The sequence below is a fragment of the Colossoma macropomum genome, unplaced genomic scaffold (genome assembly GCF_904425465.1).
Source record: "Colossoma macropomum unplaced genomic scaffold, Colossoma_macropomum, whole genome shotgun sequence".
Classification (NCBI taxonomy): Eukaryota; Metazoa; Chordata; class Actinopteri; order Characiformes; family Serrasalmidae; genus Colossoma; species Colossoma macropomum.
The window spans coordinates 13,917,822-13,939,689 of record NW_023494793.1 but is presented as its reverse complement, the minus strand read 5'-3'; the positions used below and the strand labels follow the sequence as shown (position 1 = coordinate 13,939,689).

Sequence of the window (21,868 nt, the reverse complement as noted above, 5' to 3'; positions counted from 1 at the left end):
CATTTTTGTGTTTATGGGATAAAAAAAAATGCCTTCACAGCTTGGACTGCCACTTCCCTTTTTATTCACTTTCCACATTAACTTCAAACAGTGAATTTATTTTCAAGGACCCAAAACCCCCAGTTTAACTTTAAAATTGTTTTTTGAAACCACCGCTGACATTCTTTTGTCAGTGGCTGTGCCTTCCACCAAGCCAGTACAAGCATGCCTGGTGTCACAGCATAAGCAGTCAGGAGAAATAAGGGAGTCTCACGATTGTCGTGCAGTTGGGAGAAAGCAGGTTGTAAGTGTTACTTGCACATTCCTAAGGGAACTGCACTGTTGTAGAAACGGGTTAGAAGGAAGCAGCCTGAACAGCATGGTCGTATGTTTCCCTTTGGTTCTTCATTGCCTCCCAAAAGGGTTCCACAGTCAGACAGGCTGGGTGGAAGTGGTGAGAGGTTGGCATGGGGACACTTCCCTCCCTCTTGTTTTTCCTTTCTCTCAGTGGTTGTCTGTCTCTGTTTCTCACAATCTCTCACAGTATGCTTCGTCAGTAGTGTCTTTCTCCCTCTATATATTTAGTGTATGCATGGTTTATAAGCCATTTAATTCTCTCTCTCTCTCTCTCTCTCTCTCTCTCTCTCTCTCTCTCTCTCTCTCTCTCTCTCTCTCTCTCTCTCATATTGTCCCTTCCTCTGTGGTCATGTATCCTGAATGAAAAAGGGACATCTTTAGTCTATGTGAAATGAGCCATGGTCTGATTGGACAAGGCATGTACTATTGTGGGTCGCCGTGGTGACGGTTAATTGCCACTCGAGTGGGCCCACAGACATGGCACCTTTGCTCCCCCTGCTTTCAATACAGATGGAAAAAAAAACAACATCGGTTGGTGTTTTGGAGCTCTGTCATTTTGTTTCTGGGGTTACTGGTTTCCTTTATCTCTCTTTGTTCTAATGGGGTTGAAGTCTTATTGACTGCAGAAGCTTGAGTGGAGTGTAACTGGTACTCCAGTCTCAAAGGAGGAGCTTTTGTTGAATTTGTTCTTAAGAAGTCAGTGTTGTCCCCTGCATCTCATTACAATGCCACTTTGTGGCTTCTCTGATCTTGAGGGACTTGAGCTTTTTACTCTTGTAAGGGCTTGGTGTTGTTTTCTCAGTGTCACTTCGCGGAGTGCCCTGGGCTTCAAACCCACAACCGTGTTCCACTGCCTTCACTAGAGGGGAACGGTCACACGATACAAGCCAGAACACAGTAACACAGAAGTGTTCAGTACTAAGTAATACTGGGCTATATGTGTTTGTACTGGTGTTGGTGTTGCATGACAGTATTGATTTATAATTTTAGCAGTATTGGAAGATACTTAGATGAAAAACTCTTTCATTTTCTACTTCAGACTGATGTGAAAGAACATTCAAAATGCATGAAAAATTAACAGTAAGTTTTATTTCTGAGTGTCTGGTTTATGTCTATAATGCTGTGCAAATAAAACAATCCAATAAAAATAAGCTCTGTCAAGTTCGTAAAGCATTCTTTCAGCACGAGTATTCAAGGAAGCATGGGTACATTGACTTTTTTAAGGCAAACTGGAATATCTGTTACCATGATACTGTGATGCATTTGGTAAATGTGATGATATTGAATTTTAGAGCTTGAACTGACATCTGCAGGGTGAGGTGACAACGAGGAGCCGGGCTGAGTACCCCCACTTCCTTAGTTCCATTGCAAAAGGACTAGGATTACTAATCTTACTATGAGTTAATAAGGGTTATTTCTTTTCTGATTGGTCAACTGTGTTTATCTCTAGGTAAACTCTGGCAGTAAGGCTGAGATGGCCTGTCTCCAACCTGGTGACATCATTATGGAAATAAATGGAGAAAATACTGCTGACATGCTCAACGTGGAGGCGCAGAACAAAATCAAGAGTTGCAAGACAAGTCTGCAGCTGCTAGTGGAGAGGTGAAACCCTACACACTCATACAGACACCCATTGATACATACACAGACAAGATCTAGCACCATTGGAATTGTTCGCTCTGCAGACAAACATATTAACGTGCATGAAGATCTAAGGCACAGATGTGGTTCTTAATTAAAAAAAATAGTGGTGTCAGTATCTGTCACATCTAGTCAGGTCATGCCCAAACATCAGTCTAAAGAGCGTTCCAGGCAGACTCTGACTCCACATCAGGCTCTAGACCAGGGGTGTTCAGCTCTGTTCCTGAGGGATTGATGTCTAGTACTCACTCACTCATTCACCCACTCACTCACTCACCCAAGCTGCATATCCTCCTGGGTCGTGGAGCGATGCTGGAGCCTATTCCAGTGCTGATTGGGCGGAAGGCAGGAAACACCGTGGCCTGATTGCCAGTCCATCACAGAAATCACACACATACACATGCTCGCTCTCTCACTCACTCTCTCACTCTCTCACTCACTCACTCACTCACTCACTCTCTCACACACACACACACACACACACACACACACACACACACACACACACACACACACCCCTAGGGGCAATTTAGTATCTCCCACTAGCCCGACTGTATGTCTTTGGACTGTTGGAAGAAACCGGAGCACCCGGAGAAAACTCCACACAGAAAAGACCCTGATCGCTCATCCAGGAGAATCAAACCTAGGCCCTTCTTACTGTGAGGCGACAGTGCTAGACAATGACTCGCACCGTGTTCAACTCACTTGTAAATTGCCAAGTTTAGTGGGTGCGTTTGAGTAGGGAACATTGGCTGGACTTCGGCCCTCTAGGCCTGGAATTAAACACTGCTCAAGACGATGACTGTACTCAGTTGAACAATGATTGAAAATTTAATTTCAGTAAGTAAGTCTCGCATACTTGGCCATCTCTTCATCTGTCTCATTTGCTTCTTTTCTGTCTGGTTGGACCTAGGGTGGCTCAGTGGCTTGACCCTTTCAGCATCTCTCCCTCTCTCCCTCTCTTTCTCTCTTTGAACCATGTGGCATTGCCAAGTGCTTAGCTGAGAACAGTAGTCGCTTGAGTTAGCCACTACACTGTGCAAACATGCCATGTTATTTTGTTTAGTAAAAAGAGAGACCCCTGTCTGCAGTTACTCCACCCAGGAAAGGGAACAATTGGCTTCTGGAGTTCTTGCAGACTTTTTTTTGTTATACAGCCTTCGTTTGCTTGTTTTCCTTTTTTGACAATGAGCTTATGTGTGTATACACACCATTTTACTCACAGGCAGGCACACTTTCACTCACATCCTCATTTAAAGGTATTGCCTTAGGCACTTGTATGAAGGCGTACCTATTGGAAATGCAGTGCCATAAACAGATTACACAAACCAATTATAAGCGTGATTTGAAGTTTGTATAAATGTCTGGGCACATACAGTCACAGCACTACATACACACTGGCGCACCCAGATCCATGCGCTTTCCATCTGTGTGCATGTGACTTTGCATTTTTCCCAGCTCACCTCACATCCTTGTCCAGTCCAGAACAATACTGTGTGGGCAGTTGCGCCCTGCCGCAGTATGTGCATGTGTTTGTGAGCATCTCCCTGGAGGACTAGATGCTGCCCTCTCATATTTGTTTACAGTTGCCCCCATCCGCACTTCCTTACAATTTTCGAAAATAGAGGGGGTGTGTGTTTTTTTTTGGTTCAGTTATCTTTTCTTTTTAAGAGGAAGGTTATGTCAGCATGACTTTGTCTTTCTCTAGCCATTGTAGCCAGTCAAGCTTTTGGTTATACGACAAAGAACTATATGTGGAGAATTTGATGGCTGATGAATTGCAGTGTAATGTATTTCCCTTAAATCCTGCACAGTTTTCTATAGGAGAATTGAATTGCAAGTATAACACTACCCAAGTACATTTTTAACTTGCACTCACATTAAACTTTTTTTCTGGCTTTGTTTTATTGAGATCTTTGTCTCCAGCTACACAAGAGCTTCCTGTGACCTGAAATGCCCCCCATGGGGAAGGCTTAAAGGGCCTTTTGTAAAGGTCTTTTTTGGAATTATCACTCCTTTGGACTAATAAAACTAGTTATGGTTCTAGGAATTCTGGATTATTGCCAGAGGCAGCACAATGCACTGTGGCCACTCCTTGTATGCCTGCCCACAGGTCAAGCTCTTATATCAACAAAGTTCTGCAATGATGTGCTCTCTGGCACAGACATTAATAACCTGTTAACCCAGATGTCCAGATTCTGTTAATCAAGAATCTCCAAGCAGATGCTGACTGACTAACGACTCAAAGGCTCACCTGAAAGTCAACCATAGAACCACAGTTACATTTTTAACTAGCATTTTGTTTAAATCCTACTGATTGCCAGAGGTGGTGTGAAGCACAGTGTGTAAAGAATGGCATGAGGAATGGAACTAGTCTAAAGTGAGCACCACCAAGCTTGCGCATGAGGTGGGACCACAGTATTTGTGCAGGCTTGTGACACAGTAGCAATGGCATAGACATCCACCAGTGAGATACTGGAATTTGTATTTTGACAGAGAAACATTTTTACTCTTGACAATGTAGCAGACAATTTAACTGATCTGAATGACAAGTGTCAGCTTCCCTGATCCTGGGTCAAGCCCACATAATAATTCAAGACCTGGGCTGGTCATAAAACAGAAAGGCGGTCAAGTGAAAGTTTGAGCGTAGATGGGGAACAACCTTAACACACCTTGGCTTCCTGGCTGAGACATGAGATCCTTCCTGTGTGATGGCCATGATGAGGGATAGCAGTGTAAGAACCATGGTCTCACAGTTATTTATAGAGGTGTTCATGGTGAAATGCAGTGGTTGGCCTAGCACAGATGGTCTGTAAGCCATGTACCAAGATACCTAGGCCCAGCAGCCAGATGCAGCAAGGAGAATTCCTGAGAATAAAATCATTCCAAAGAGGTCTCTCTCTACCAACTCTAAATGACCTGAGTCAGGAGTAGCCTTGGGACGGTAAACGATATTATCGAATATCGTGATCATTTCAACCAGTGATGATATGAATTAAATTATCGTTTTATTTTTTATCATGTACCCTTGCCATATGAATTTTTTTTTTGTTGTTGTTCTTTGTATTTAACCATTGACTTTGTACAAGCATTCTAATGTATGGTATTTTAAAATTTTAGACCTAAGCTATAACAGCAAAGACGGTATTTAAGTATAGACCATGCAAACATAACTAATTAACTACAAATATTTTAAAACACCACTTGAAAAGATTAGAATGTAGTGTTTCAGTCTGGCAAAGAATGCTGGGTATATGCAAATGAAACACTCCGCTACATGTGACCGTCTCCCTAGACGGTGAAAAATGAACGAGCTTGTACAATATTTTGGTTTCCAACCAGACGAACACGGAGAACCGTTAGATGTTAACAGTGTTACATGCCATCTATGCAGAAAACTGATCATCACCAAAGGCGGCAATACAGACCTTGCATCCACAGTACGAACTGCCAAGCCATAAGTACTTCAGCAAGACAGCGGCACCTGAGATGTATAATAATGTTAATTGTGTTTGAAACAAACTAGGTTGTTGAAGACTGTAATCATAATAATATTAATAATTATTCGTAGCATGTCATGCGCTAACCTGGGCTCAAGGAGGACGCTGGAGGCAGGAAAAACTTTTGCAGCAGCCATTCCTTTTAATATTTGCTTCAAACTCACACAAAATAAACTGAACAAAACCAACCAGCTCTTCAGTCAGTCTCTGTTGCTGCTGCTGCTGATCGTGAGGTGTAGTGAAGCGGCCTTGCTGCGGAACAGGGGGCAGGGCCCGGGCGGCGGAGTCAGGAGGTCAAACTTGCCATAACAAAGTCTGTAATGTGGTTGCTTGAACCAGGTTGGTGAGCAGCTCACAATGATGCAAACAGAGGACTGCCCTTGTTTGCCCAGCACACATTGGCAAGAAGTGTATCGAGGTTAGCAATGTGATGTGCGACTCCAGTTGATGGAAACCTCACTTCTAACAGACCACATCCTAAACTGATTGGGATGCCAGAGGCACGCTGTAGAGGGCATAATACCTTCATGACCATGACATTGCGATCAAAAAACGATCAAAATGTGCAATTCTCATGATGGTGCATTTGTGCTTGAGCTGGAACTGATAAAGCAGCTGCTGGAGCTACAGAGATCATGTCTACAAAAAGCGAGAAAGTGAGGAATTTTCAACAGCTGCCTGGTTTGACGTGGGACAGAAGGCTGTTTTGGGTGCCATCATGCCATGACCGAACGCCATACACTATGCTTTGCAGCAGAAATGATGCAGAACAACAAAACCATCAGCTTTAAAACACTGAATTTAAGCACCTTTCATTTTTATTACTTAAAAGATGGACATTGATCCTGCTTAAAAAAAAGGCATTGTATGTTAACAGTTGGCTTATCCCACCTGTGCCACCAGATGGACTGTGTCAAGAGAACCGTCTCTAATAGCCCAGATGAGCATGCAGTGTGGCTGATCAGTCGGTGCTAAGGGGTAGAGTATTAATGGACCTTGTCCATGGAGGCAGCTGTTTCTGAGCCTGCTGCTTTGAAGTCGTACAGCCTTTTATATACTTTTGTACTCTGTGTCCCTTTTTCTCCCTGAGGCCCCCCATGCTTGATGACCCCTCACCATTCACGTGTGAGAGGCAGGTATGATGAGAATGTTGACCTGAATGCAGTGCATTTACATGCTCTGATGCAGCACCTCACAAACACTGCACATATCGGAAAAATATGGAAATGAAAACTTTGTACAGAAGGACAAAAAATTCTTAACTTTTGCATATGTTAATGTAATTATTTTATTCCAAGTAGTTTAATGTTCACCCAACATTTAACTACCTAAGAAATGCTGATCAGACCTATCTGAGAACTGTGTGGGCGGGACTAATGAGCAGCTTGATTGACAGCTCTCTGTCCAGTACCCCATCCTGCGCTTCGACTTCTACAAAACAAAAATCATTATCTAGCTTGTATGTCACGGTAACTGGACGAAAAAATTCATGGATGAACAGATAAATGAACACACACGGATGGACAAAGCAGCATGCGAAGAAACATATGTTCGGATGGACGGACGGACAGACGAGCAAACGGATGGATAAAGCAATGCGTGGTTGAAGAGACGGATGAATGAGCAGTGTTTGCGTATGGGTAAACAAAAGAACAGGCAAAACGCAGCTGCAGACAGGTGGCCTAGCTTACTAGCTTTTGGTTATGCTGGGTTAGCTTTAACTCGCTAAGATTCTCTGACTGTTTTGTGTGGGCAGGGCAAGAGACATCAGCTTTGTGATTTTTAAAACGCAGAGTTAGGAAGAACTTAAGGACTATTATTCTGTGATAACTACTGTCCTTAATTCAGTCCTAACTGAAGTTGTCATGGTGACCAAACAGATATCAGAGTTAGGATGTTTCTGTAATGTGGCCCCTGGTCCATGCTGACAAGATTGCATCATGTAATTCCTGCAAATTTTTCAAGGGCACTTTCATGCTGTGAATCTCCCGTTCTACCACATACCAAAAGTGTTTTATTGGATTCAGATCCAGTGACTAGAAAGGCCACTGAAGAACACTGAACTCATTGTCGTGTTCACAAAACCAGTTTGAGACGACTTTTGCTTTGTCACATGTTGCATTATCATGCTCGATGTAGCCAATAGAGGATGGGCAAATTACTTGGCAATAATCCTTAAATAGGCTGTGGTATTCAAGTGATGATTGATTGGATTGATATTAACGGGCCCAAAGTGTACCAAGAAAACATTCCACACACCATTACTCCACCTCCACCGGCCTGGACTGTTGACAAAAGGCAGGTTGGGTCCACAGATTCATGCTGTTGGTGCCAAATTCGAAAACTATCTATGTGCCTCAGCAGAAATTGGCATTCATTAGATCAGACAAGGTTTTTTCAGTCTTTCACTGTCCAGGTTTGGTGAGCCTGTGCCCTGCTTCAGCTTCCCGTTCCTGGCTGAAAAAAGTGGAAACCGATGTGGTCTTTTGCTGTTGTAGCCCATGTGCCTTTAGCGTGTTGTGCATTCTGGGAATTTTTTTTTGCTCACCGAAGTTGTACAGAGTGGTTATCTAAATTACCGTAGCTTTTCTGTCAACCTGAACCAGGCTGGCCGTTCTTCGTTGACCTCTCATGTCAACAAGGCTTTTCAGTCCGCAGTTGATTTTGAGTCAACAGAATAGTGTTATTGTGGAGTAAACACAACAGAAGCCACGTGACTGGTTGATTAGATAAATATATGAATGAGTAGGTGTATACGTGTAGTTAGTGTGTGTGTGTGTGTGTGTGTGTGTGTGTGTGTGTGTGTGTGTGTGTGTGTGTGCATGCATATTTTTTGGCAAAAGCTAATTTTCATTGATATTACATAATTGAGATTATATATAGTTTGCGATTATTTATTGTGTGCGTGTGTGTGTGTGCATGTGTACACTATATTGCCAAAAGTGTTCACAGGTGTTCCAATCACTTCCATGGCCACAGGTGTATAAAACCAAGCACCTAGGCATGCAGACTGCTTCTACAAACATTTGTGAAAGAATGGGTCGCACTCAGGAGCTCAGTAAATTCCAGCGTGGTACTGTGATTGGATGCCTCCTGTGCAACAAGTCCAGTTGTGAAATTTCCTCCTTACTAAATATTCTAGTCAACTGTCAGTGGTATTATAACAAAGTGGAAGCGATTGGGAACGACAGCAACTCAGCCACAAAGTGGTAGACCACGTAAAATGGCAGAGTGGGGTCAACGGATGCTGAGGCGCATAGTGCGCAGAGGTCGCCAACTTTCTGCAGAGTCAATCGTTACAGACCTCCAAACTTCATGTGGCCTTCAGATTAACTCAAGAACAGCGTAGAGAGCTTCATGGAATGGGTTTCAATGGCCGAGCAACTGCATCCAAGCCTTACATCACCAAGCAATGCAAAGCGTCAAATGCAGTGGTGTAAAGCGCCGCCACTGGACTCTAGAGCAGTGGAGATGTGTTCTCTGGAGTGACGAATCACGCTTCTCCGTCTGGCAATCCAATGGATGAATCTGGGTTTGGTGGTTGCCAGGAGAACGGTACTTGTCTGACTGCATTATGCCAAGTGTAAAGTTTGGTGGAGGGGGGATTATGGTGTGGGTAGGGCTGGGCGATAAAACGATAACGATGTATGTAACATGTTACATATGTTAGATGTTACATTTATATGTTCCACCATTTACATGTTCCAACCTGTATAATTTGATCTAAACAAAGCTGAATGGTCAGTATGTAAAGAACTATCTACAGATGCAGGCATAGAATTTTCAGTTTGTTGCTGTTCACATTTAAACACTACAGTGCACATCAGGATGCATCATGGTTTTAAAAGTTGACGTTCAGACCTTGCTCTTATACATGCATCATTTTGGCAAAACTGTTCGTCATAAATCAGTGGTCTGACACAGCACCAACCCCTTCAAGCTATTGAGCATTCCATATGTGATTTTCCTCAGTTCGAGCGTGAGTGCTACCTTGCCGACCTGCTCTAAATCACTGCAGGTCAGCCCCAAGAAACACTTTAAACCAGAGCAGTTCAAGAGCTGTTGAGAAACGTTAGAATTTATGGCTGCTCTTCAAACTGGAGCTTCCCAGCTGTGTAGAAACAGCACATTCTCTTGTTTCTTTCCTCCACACTGCCCTCTACAAGGGGAGGGTTAATGTTCAGAGGCCAGATGTCAAAGGCTAATGAAGATAATAAAGTTGGTGTTTGACTTTGACCAAACTGAGTTTATGGCCTGATTGTTGAGTGCCATACATTTTTGTATGCCAGTCATTCTGTCACCGTCGGAACATTTAGTTCTTAGTAATTGTTGCTGTTTTCTTGAAACTGCAGATCATGCATGTGCAAGTTCTTATTGCAAGGCCTTATTATGCTTTTTAACAATGTGTGCTTGTAAAAATGTTTAAATACGGACAGCCACCATCCATCTCTTGCTAATAGTGCCTGTCCTGGTCTGTGTTTTGCTGGTATTATTGATTAGAAGTTCCGTAACATAGATCAACACACATGTTGAACATGCTGCGTTTGTAGCAACAATGATGAATAGCATCTCCTGGCAGTAAGGATTCTGTCTCTGCCCCAGATGTGTTTTAGCAGCATCTTTGTGAGAAACTGAGGCAGCATTGCTCGTAGTTTGGTTAGCTGTTAGATGTTTTTACGCAGTTTATCTCTGCTATCCGAAGCCCTGCTTCAGGCTTCCTCGACTATAGCCTAAGGATTGATTAAAGGGAGAGACAGATAGGCAGAGGAGAAACCAGGAACTTGGATTTTGTGTATGTGTAGGTATGGAGATCTGACTAGAGCTTATAATAATCATGCTAAATTATATTACAGCATAGAGTCCTGAACACATTGTATCTATTGGCCAGTGGTTCCATAAAAACAACAGAGATTTAGACCAGTTGTTTTTAAGAACCTGGAAACAGCAAACAGCTGTATCCAGCTAAAATGGTATTGTAACAAGAAACGAGTGAATCCTGGCCCATTATGTCATTATTTTATTTACTTGATTGTGGTTGGACTTTTTTTTTTGCCCCCCTCTTTGTCGGAATTGCAGAAAGAAACGGGTGAGGTAGAGCCAAAGCTCATTGTGTTAGTCCTTAGGTCTCTTAGTGTAAAAGCCAAAGCTCAAGTCTCCCCTTTAGGAGAAAAGTGGCAAAATGAGTTTTGGAGGGGCACATCTATCCCTCAGTCCTCAACACTCTCTGGCAGCCTGAAGTGCTCTTAACCAAGCATGCATGTCAGAAGCACTTAAAATTGTGGGCTATGGTGCTGTGTACCAAATATAAAGGTCTAGACAGCTGAACTGATTACAGCTATCCTGCCTTATTTCTACCCCTAGACTCAGGAATGCAGGAAGGTGTTTTAAGATAGGGGTGCTGAAATTTTAAGCAATGTGATGTCATGCCAAATTGCCTTTTATTTGGTGTGGTTACTGATTGTGTCATGCCCAGACTCAAACATTTACATACATTAGGCTGCTTTGGGACTCAGAACTGGCCTATAACTCTGCGTCCACATTCCCTCTTTGTACCTCAACCTGTTTGCCTATGAATGAAGCGACCCCAAAACAGCCAACAGTTTTCGGCTCACTGTAATGAAATACGGCAGTTATGGAAACAATGCAGGGCAACTACGGATTTTTAAAATAGAAAAATACAAGCTCTAAAATACACAACAAATTATTAAAAAGTTCAGGATGTTTTATGATTTATAAATATAAAAATATAAAAATTAGACTTGTACTACCTTTACTGTTTTTTACTACTTCAACGTTCATTTGTTTCTCTCTCTCTCTCTTTCTCTTCTCTCTCCTCTCTCCTGTCTGATAAATGGAGACCTGTGGTTCGCCGAGCTCTCTTAGAGTCCTCTGGATTCTGGCTCTTAATCAGGCCCTTGTGAAGCACTGCTTCCCTGTGAAGCTGAAAAAGGCCTTTTTGTGTCCTATAAGCCCAGTGGTTAATTTAAAGACAAATAAACATTTGCAGACATGTGGTGCTTCCTGGTTAAGACACTGACAAGGTGTGGTGCTGACAAGGCTGTGTTGTTGACTTATTTTCAGTTCATTGACCTTTTTCCATATGTCATTAAATGCGGCACCGTCTGTGGATCATTTGTAGCCGTGAGGTCAAAAGGAAAAGCTGCTTACTTTTCTGTCCCTTTACTTTCGTACAGACCAGTATTGCTGAAAGTCACTGAAGCATTTTGTTTGCGCCTGCAGTCACTCAGTGGCTAGTTAGTGGCTTCATAGACACAAGTTTATGTATCTTTATGAGAACCTCTGAGAAACTAATTTAGTACTAGTACTATTGGTACTTTCAACACATACGAAGGTAGTTAGCATCCCATATGGCAACTGATGGGTTGTCCTCATCTCTATCTCTACAGACCAGCCCTGCCGAGTCCTGGACAGACCAACGGGATCAATCCCACAGAGCAGTTGGTGGGCCGTTTCCAGGTCAGTGTCCATTGCTGAATGCTGTTTTATGGCCAAGAAAGGCTCTACATACAGAAAATAAGTAGATGTTTTTATTATTTTGAAATGTCTTGTATGCTAAACATATGATGTTTACATTAAATGTTTTCATTAGTTGGCATCCCTCTGTATAAACAACTTGAAAATCGCATGTTTGTGATCGAGGCTGTTAGTGTCCCATTGCCTGAACCTAAAATGCAGCATGTTCTGATCTAGTTTAGACTGCGTGTCATGTTATTTTTGGAAGTAGCTAGTTATTTGGCCTCTCTGCCTTGTCTGTCCAGCTATGTGGCTGATTTAGAACAACTATAGTCATTCATAGTCATTAAGGTCATTCAGTCAGCTTCAGCCACTTTAGAATAGCTCAGTGTCTCCATCCATCCTCTGCAAAGTGTACAGCATTTATCCTTAATCTTATTTATTATCTGTTTGTTCTTTTTATTTGCCCTTCCTGTGTTATACTGTGCACATCAACGACTGCATTCAGTTATTTATTGTCTTCAGCTTCTGTCAACAGTTGGTACAGTTGTGGCTCTCTTGTCTACTCCTCAGAGGCTTATTGCAGGTGCTCTCATTGTCAGTATCCCTCCAACATTTCTGTACAAGACAGTTCTTGTCCCCAGACTGATTTAAGTAGTTCATCTTCTCTTCCTTGCTATCTGCTTAGCAGTGATTTAAAGATTGTCAGGATGAGCTGAAATTAGGCATAAGAGTATGGTCCCCTCCTTTTTTGGTTCCTGGCGAGATGGCCATAACTCTAGGGCCGTGAGATATGTGAAAGGAACCTGAGAATGTCATAAATAAGACCAAGTTGCTGCATTTCATCTTCCAGAGGGGTTGCCAGCGGCTGTCTGTGGTAACATTAGGAGGATCTCTGAACCCCAAAGGTGAAAACTGAGATTGAAGTAGAAACCATCCAGTGATCAGCCTGCGGAGATGGAATATATAAGTTAAGCCGCAGTGCGTGGGGTGGATGAGCATACTCCTCTTGGGTTTTATGAAAATGAGACCTTAAGTAATGTAAATTGCTTTCTTGGTTTTGAGAGTTGAACTATTTGCATTTAGGATCTTCTTTACTCAGCCATTAAGTTCGAACCCTTCATCGTAGCTTTAGGCCATTTCCTTATTATGTTTTCTCTGTGGATCTATAGGAGGCTGTGCAAGTGAGCCGAGATGAGAACCAGAACTACAGAGAATACTCTATCTCCAGCCCAGCATCACTCTCTCCAGGCCCATACTCTCCAGACCCCCCCTCCAGCCCTGATCATAAAGGAGACAGGATCACACCCACCAGCAACAAAAAGTAAGGGTGGCTGCAATACCAGAATTTTCTCTTCAGTATACTGATACCAAGTGAGCTGTGGAAAATCTGGAAAACACTCAAATTCAGCACACACATTGCTAAGCTTATTTTCAACATGTTCTGCAGGGAATATTGGACATAAGTTACAAATTCTAGTGATACTACTGAATAAAACTCTTCATCTGCAGAATACAGCATATGTAGACTGACCGCTTCATTAAGGACATTTCCTTGTTTCTACACTCTTTGTCCATTTTATCAGATCTATTAACCACACAGGTGTACTCTGTAGTTCTGCAATTACAGACTGTAGTCCATCTGTTTCTCTGCATACTTTATACTAGCCCCCTTTTACCCTGTTCTTCAATAGTCAGGACTCCTACAGGACCACCACAGAGTAGGTATTATTTGGGTGGCGGATCATTCTCAGCACTGCAGTAACACTGATATGGTGGTGGTGTTTTAGTGTGTGTTGTGCTGGTCTGAGTGGATCAGACACAGCAGTGCTGCTGGAGTTTTTTAAACACTGTGTCCACTCACTGTCCACTCTATTAGACGCTCCTACCTTGTCAGTCCACCTTGTAGATGTAAAGTCAGAGACAGTAGCTCAAATGTTGCTGCACAGTTTGTGTTGGTCATCCTCTAGTCCTTCATCAGTGGTCACAGGACGCTGTTGGCTGGATGTTTTTGATCGGTGGGCTATTCTCAGTCCAGCAGTGACACTGAGGTGGGTAAAACTCCAGCAGCACTGCTGTGTCTGATCCACCCGTACCAGCGCAACACACACTAACACAGCACCACCACGACAGTGTCAATGCAATGCTGGGAATGATTCACCACACAAACAATGGTGGTCTTGTGGGGGGTCCTGACCAGTAAAGAAGAGGGTAAAGGAGGTTAACAAAGTATGCAGAGAATCAGATGGACTACAGTCTGTAATTGTAGAACTACAAAGTGCACCTATATAGTAAAAGGGGCTGATAAACTGGACAGTAAGTGTAGAGACGTGGAGGTGTACTTAATGAAGTGGCCAGTCTGTGTGTGTGTGTGTGTGTGTGTGTGTGTGTGTGTGTGTGTGTGTGGTTGTGCCTAATTTTTATGCACATTAGGTGATATTGGGAGAATATATACAATGTATTGTTATGTAAACAGTTATTTAGTTTGCACATAAGAAAATTGTTTTGGTATGCAATTTTTATTTTCAGGGACAGAGGAAGTAATTTATGATTGGCTGGCCTGATCACCAGTGCATCATTAGTTAAAACAGGAATAAAAATGTCTGAAATGCAACATATGAGTAGTTAAAATATTAAAATAATAAAGTTGTTGTTGTTGTTGTTGTTGTTGTTGTTGTCGTCTTACAGTACATTTTTTGACAAAGTAAGGTGCAGAACATCTTTGTGCGTGTTCACAATATTCCCCGGGAAATTCAGAAATGTAATTCCATACTTACTAACTACTTCATGACTTATGAATGATTCATATAAGGTTTAAGTTTGTAAATAGCAACTCAGCATGAGCAGTAGACCACATGACTTCATCTCACAATAGATATACACTGAGATCACATGGAGATTTGCTGGGAAGTTGTGCAATAAGAATTTTTATTTATTTGTTTGTTTGGAGGTAGAAGACTACAGCCTTAGCTTTTACTTAGTGTTTCAAACCCACCAGCACATCTGTAAAACCATTAAGCCAAGAAACTGTTGTTGCAGCTATGCAGTTATGACTAAATATCTAGTGCCAATAGTATGAAATGTTTATTTTTTGTTTTCCCAAACTAAAGTTTTTTTTCTACAATTATTTGTTCTCCTTGTGATGTTTTCATCTCTTTGTTCTGTTACTGTAAATATTCAGAATATGTAGCTGTGGTTTCTGTAGTACTGGCCCATTTTATGTCAGCTCCAGTGTTCTGTAGAACCTACAACAGGAATGATACTTGACATCAAAACAGCAGCTTGAAGTTGTTTAACAGTAGATTTTTCATTTCTAGCCTGCAGCTCCGTTCCTGGTCCCCAGAAGAGAAAAACTCCAGTCACAGACTGTCAAGACCACTTTCTCAGGTAGGAGCCCCACAAAACAACATCTGAGTGCGAGGTACCAGAACATCTTTAAACTAGTGTAAACGTGAGCATCAGCGATACACATTTGGCTATGAGCTCATCCCCAGACAGAAATGTAGGACTTGTTCAAACACAACACATTCAGAGCAGCCCTGAAGGTGTGAACTTCTCTCTCCTCCAGTCCAAATGTCTTGTGTCTTGAGTGAATCTTCAGTGCATCCAAAGAGTTTTTGCAAGAGTGCAGATGATGGACTGTGCTTAAGATTTTTTTTTTCAGTGTTCGCCTGAGATGGCGATTTGGCATATGAATGTGTTTGGGGAAACAGTCAGTTTTTAGTAGCATGGGCTTGCTGTAATATCTGTTCTTGAATACCAGGCCTTGAAGATTGTAAACGCTGAGGAAATAAGATTACGAATTCCATCTGCTAATTACATCCTCTCCTCCACAAGAAAGAGCTTAGCAATTTTGATATTTTCATAGCGGGCGGTAAGTCTGAAAAGTCTGGAAAGGTTGCACTGTCCAGCTGGCATTTACTCACAACACAAGCTGGAAACGGTTAATTCAAAAGATCATTGTGAGGAAAAGAGCAATTATGGGTTGGGGAGAAACAACGTGACCTTTTCAGTGACTTGGGCTCATTAAAAGCATCTTATATTAACATGATCCAGTCTATTAGCTGAGTAAGGATAATCAGTTAACTATGTATCATCACTGATATCAAAACCTTTAAGATAATTTGTTTATTTTCCCCATGTAAACACCTACCCATTACATTGATCATTTCATGATAATTGGGTCAAAGGAAATAGATACATGGGAAATGATTTACATTAAAATACATGACATTAATTTATATGAAAGTTGAATGTTTCTTCTTTTTCTAATAGAAAAAAAAACATTTCAGAAATAAAAGGTTTCTTTACGACAGTGCCAAGATTATCTGCTAGTCAAATATAATTGCCAGAAGTTGGAGAATGACGTATGATGAGTGGAGGAAGAGAGGACGTTTGAGAGAGAACAGAGTGTGTTGAATACGCTAAAATAGTGAATTGTGTTGTGGGAAAGTTCATTTTGAGATATGTAAGCTATGCAACATCAGCCTGACTCCCACAGAAGTCACTTGAAGACAGCTGACAGAACAGGAAAAAACAGCCAGGGACCTTTGATGGCTGATGGCATTCCAGTCATTTTCTAAGTGATCTGGACGTTGGATAAACACACACTCACTGACACGGCCTATTAAACACAGTAACGTCCCGATTCCCCTGGTAGAAACAGTCAGGCCGTTGCGTAGATGGCCAACCTGATTGGTCATGGGAGGGCTCCAGGCCGTTTGCCTTAACCACAGGCCTCAGTTATGTCAGTTACTTTCAGGCAATCTTTGAAATTGAGATTTGTCAGTACAAGGTTATATTAGTTATAAATAACCAATTACCAAAGTGTTCAACCGAGACTGTGTTTTTTATTTATTTGTTTATTTTTTTGACAAAGTTTGTTGTGCACAGCTTGCTAGCAAGCTGAGGAAGCCTGGGAAAGAAAGGTCAAATGAGAAAAAGCTCCTGGTCTTGTTTCATGCCTTGATTTGGATATGTTCAGAAAAACGTCAGCCATCTGCAGCCTGCCGATGTTTGTTTGTTTGTTTGTTTGTTTGTTTGTTTGTTTGTGTGTGTGTGTTTCTGTAAAGCCAAAATCTGAAATTGCAACAGCTGACAGACCTGTTTTTACATCACTCACGATGAACATTTGAAAAAAAGAAAGATAAAACAACCACCAGAAGTAAAATGAAAGTACATGTAGTCTCTATTCATTATCGCTGCGGTAGACCTGAGACCCAGGGCCTGTCTCACGAAGCACATACAACTTAGACAGGGTTTCTGACTATGTTTTAGGTTCATAAAACCTAACAAATGCAGCCACGGTTAAATCCTTAATCCTCGTGCACATGAAAGCGTGATGTTTCTGAAGAACAGACAGTTGTGTGAAGCACCTTATCTCTCGAAGTGGTGAAAAAGAAATCATAACACAGAAACATGTAGTAAGTAAAGCATTCATAACAGTAACAAGCACCACTCTTACTGCTCTTGGTCTTGGATCCAAGAAAATAAATCTTAAATGACTTACATGCAAATATTACGTTAATTTACATGAAAGTTAAAAACGTTTCTTCTTCTGACCACCATGGAGCTTCACACTATACAAAGCTGTGCAAATCTCACCTGCATGGACTGACCCTCCTGATGATGCCACTGCTGCTGCTGCATAAACTCAAACTGTCTAATTAACCATTGCTCCACCTGTTTTTCCCCGTTTTTGTGTTCTAATACTTCATACTAACGCTGTTTGCTATCCGATGTCTAACAGAGAAGGATGGGTTCCCCTTTTGAATCTTGGTTCCTCTCGAGGTTTCTTCGTCTTGCTCTTAGGGAGTTTTTCCTTGCCACTGTCGCCATTGGCGACGCTCATGGGGGCCTGGACCCGGATTTTTCTGTAAAGCTGCTTTGTGTCAACAGCTGTTGTAAAAAGCACTATATAAATAAACTTCGACTTGACTTCTTTCTCCAATTAAAAAAAGCTGTGCTGGTGCTTATTGGAGTAATGACAGCTTTATGTTCTGGGTATGTTTTCTCTGCTGTAAAGCGATACTTTTCAGAGGACTAGTGCCACAAATGCCATGAAGAAGTGAGCCAGAAAGGAGCAGAGGGGTCCACCTCTGTTAGAAAGCTGTCTGTTATTGGTTGAACTCTGCCTTGATTGGTCCAAGAGTTGTTTATGATCCAAAATCCTAAACTTAGCCTGCCTTGGAGCAGGTTAGACATGCAGCAGAAGTTTCCGATGATGTAGTCCAGTAAAAGAGCTATTCACCATTGTGAGACCAAAAATCCAGAGTTACACCGAACTAAGCATAGTCTGCCTGCTAAGCATATAATCTTGTTTTAAGCCTCAGTACGCTTTTAATTAGAAAATAAAAAATGTTTGCCTTAAACTTTTTGCCCATTCTTGTTGGTGGTCTTGCTTATTGCATCGGCCTGTTAAAATTTTAGCATTGCGGCAGCTTCTGATGGCTCCTCTTCTCATGCTGTGGATCTGTATATTAACCACTACATTCCATTGCATTTCCCAGTGTGAACACACTACTTGTGTTAAAAGTAGCTAGTACACTATGGATGTGCTTAATTTGAGACAGAGCTTTGGTCTCACTCACTCAGTTTTGGGCCTTGCACTTAGCTTCCCAATCACTTAACGCTGCTCCACAATCATAGCACAATTTATTGCTGACCATAACTGAATCCTAATGGGGGTCAGCACCCTCTTTTAGTGTCCCTCCATTATCATATGCCCAGAACAACATTGCTGTCATTCCTCTCAGGCTCTATCTGATTCTTCCATCCCCAGTGATGACAGAGGAATGTGTTCTGAGGAGGTTCTGTTACTTAGATGGTTTTGATACGGGAAGATAACATATTTAAGTGCTGATGAACGCTCACAGCAGAGCAATAGGGAGTAGACAGCATGGAGTTAGCTTTGTTAAACAGAATTGTGGATCAGAAGTTGATCACTAGCCAAGTGCCAGTGGATATATTGTTGATTACAGTATTGGTGCCACTAAACAATATTGTTTTTTTTTAGTTTTAGCAATGGATTAAGTCTTCAGGATGTTTTGAAAGAACAGATCAGTACACATAAAGGCTATATATATACTGAATTTACTTTCTACAGATTTGGTTTCTGTCTGGATGGCCTTGACGGTCCTGTGTGAGGTTTCCGAAGCTGTGCCAAGTTTGAAGGCATTCTTAGCAATGCTCAGGAAGCATGGGTTCATTAACTGTAATGTAAATTCATAGATCATTGAATACAATCATGATAAAGTCATATATTTGGAAAATATTGTGATCAATAGTACCCAGTATTACACAAGCCAAAGAGATGATAGCGAAAAGCAGAAATGACTGGGGGCAGCAGGATTGATCAGTAAAGATTTGGGGTCGTTGTAGTCTTTTTCATATACACACACACACACACACACACACACACACACACACACACAGTCACCCATGGGGCTGTGTGTTTCATCTTCATTATCAGTTGAAGGAATGTTCAGTGATGCATGCTTGTCTGCTGTAAGGGTCCTCTGCGGTCAGCTCTTGTGTGTATTTGTGCAGTCTGAGGGTCCCGGGAAGAACCCAAAAGGAAGAGACTCTCTGTGTGGTGCCTGAGAGGGTCAGGACGTTTCCCTCACATTCTTCTGAAAATGCCCTTTCTCCTCGTTTTTCATCCTCACAGTGGAATCCCTTCATCCCCTCTTTCTTTTTCTGACTTGCCTCTCATCTCTTCAGGGGGCACTTGCATGTTGCGTTTTTAAATCAACTATGTTTTTAACCCCTTAAAATCCCAGCCTTATTACACACTAAGGCTTATTAGTCAGTAGCTACAAGGACTTCAGTGCAAACTGGCTGAGCAGTTATAAGATTATACAGGGAGATTCACTCGAAAGAGGCCCTGAATATTCTGTTGTAACTCTCGTTAGGATGAAGCAATCTGAACCAGTGAGGTGACCCAATAGGTTCGCACCATGCAGATGCGCTGCTCCATACTGTACACCACCATCCTGATGAGAAGTTGGGTGGTTACAGGGGTATGCACGTTGCAAACATAGGTTAAACATTGCGACAGCTGTCCGGCGCCTACTTCATCGCTCTGACGCAGGGGCATCCCGGCTTGTTCGAAGCTCCATATACTGAGGAGCACATTGCACATTGTTTCATTCAGATCGCTGTGTCCTAGCGAGAGTTATTACAGAATATTTGGGACCTCTTTTGAGTGAATCTCCCTGTAGAAGTGTGTAATAAAACTTTGGGTACATTGGTGGTCTCTGGCCATTTAAGGGGTTATTTTTTTTCCACTATATTGCATCACAACTGCAATGTGTGGCAACATAATCACAGTGCTAGGTGTTTGTATTGTGTAGTGTGCGTGTATATGTTTGTTTCTGTTGGTCCACCCTATATCTATGATTATGATTGCTTTGTCACAGCCAAACAACCAAAAAGAACTTCAGATGTCTGTATTCTTTTTTCTTATGCATGTGGTATACATTACTGTAATGTGTATCTGACGTCAGACATTCTTCATAGCTTTTATGTTAATTTTAGCGGGTTTGGTATTGCCTTACTGTATATAAAACTAAAAGCGTTCTGCTTCGTCCTTTCTCTCCATTGTGGTTTGGCAGTAGCATGACAGCACGGAGGAAAGCGTTGTGCGTTCCTGGACCTCTAAAATACATCTACACACACGCACAGTTCCTAGAACTCATCAGGTGTTGTGTGGTTTTTGCCTGATGGGAGTGACGTGATCTTGGGCCTGTTCACTTCTAGTGAAGTGAGCACATTCAGGACTGGCTAAAAGGCTTTTCCACTCATTTGCTCTTTAAGCAGAGAGAGGCTGAGTAAAACAGGGGAAATCTCCATTTTAAGAGCGCTTTAGCTGGCTGAGAAAGCGGGATAAAGAGGGAGTATCCATTAGTCCTGCCTGGCGGGGTGTAGGGTGTCCTGAGAAAAGTGGCACGTACAATGGGGGCTCTGATGCAAAGTATTCTGGGAGTGTGGTGTTGGCTTTCCCGTCTATCTGAGGCACAGGCCAGTCCTTGTGTACAAGGGCCTGGTAGAGATGGGCTGTGGGGGTGTCTCTCCCTCTCTCTTGCTCTCTGCTAGCTCAGTTTAACCCTCCCCAGACCCCCTCCTCTTTCTCTCTCTCCAGTGACCCAAAAGCAGCAGGGACACAGAGATGGCCTTTGTACCAGCCTGTCCTATCCCAACGCACACTTTCTCATCTCTGTTTGGTTACGTTTTACCAATGCTTCTCTGTCTCAGTGACTGATCTGCTCTCTTTTTCTACTGCTGCTTCAACTATGTAACTACTAGTTACATAGTTGAAGCAGCTATCAGCTTCTTTACTTGTTTTTGGCTGTTGGCTGTTCATGTCAAGTTTTTCATCATACCAATCAGCATTAGGGGACATTATTTCATCGGTCACTCTTTGCCACACCTCTAAACTAAAGTCCGTTTTGTTCAGTCTGATTCACTCCCAGTGAAATGAGCTAGTTAGCAAGCTAGCATTTTTAAGCAGTTTATAAGCTGTCCGATTTCCAGTCTAATTTAATTATACTGCTGAAGGCTCACAGCTCAAATGGCAACAGGAACTAGAGAGAATAGAGTAAGCGCTGCTAAACAGTGAATTGTGGGTCAAAAGTTAATCACTATCCAACTCCTGTGTCAAAATACACAAAAGCTAAATAATTGAAGTTTCTGTTCTGGATATTTGGTTCGTCTGTTCGTCTGTGTTAGGGTGTCTGTCTCGCTCTGAACTAATGTCTCTTTTGTTCAGCCATGAGCAACTTTCAGCAAGCTAGCTAGCATTTAGGGCTGGGCAATATGGCCAAAAAAATTCATATCAGTTGATATCGACACATATTGTGATAAATGTCAAATCATTATTTCTTTCAAGTTTGAAGGCAGATTTTTTGCTCCTGAGT

The 21,868-nt window shown here is 42.1% G+C and overlaps 1 protein-coding gene across 1 annotated transcript in view; it reads left to right on the top strand.

Moving 5' to 3' along the window:
• pdlim2 (PDZ and LIM domain 2 (mystique)) overlaps positions 1-21,868 on the top strand; it is an 80,336-nt gene that overhangs the window by 23,951 nt on the left and 34,517 nt on the right. Inside the window, exons 3-6 of the mRNA XM_036578562.1 lie at positions 1,787-1,938; positions 11,885-11,954; positions 13,124-13,275; positions 15,269-15,338. Coding sequence (XP_036434455.1) covers positions 1,787-1,938; positions 11,885-11,954; positions 13,124-13,275; positions 15,269-15,338 — 444 coding nt within the window. The remainder of the gene's footprint in view (positions 1-1,786; positions 1,939-11,884; positions 11,955-13,123; positions 13,276-15,268; positions 15,339-21,868) is intronic.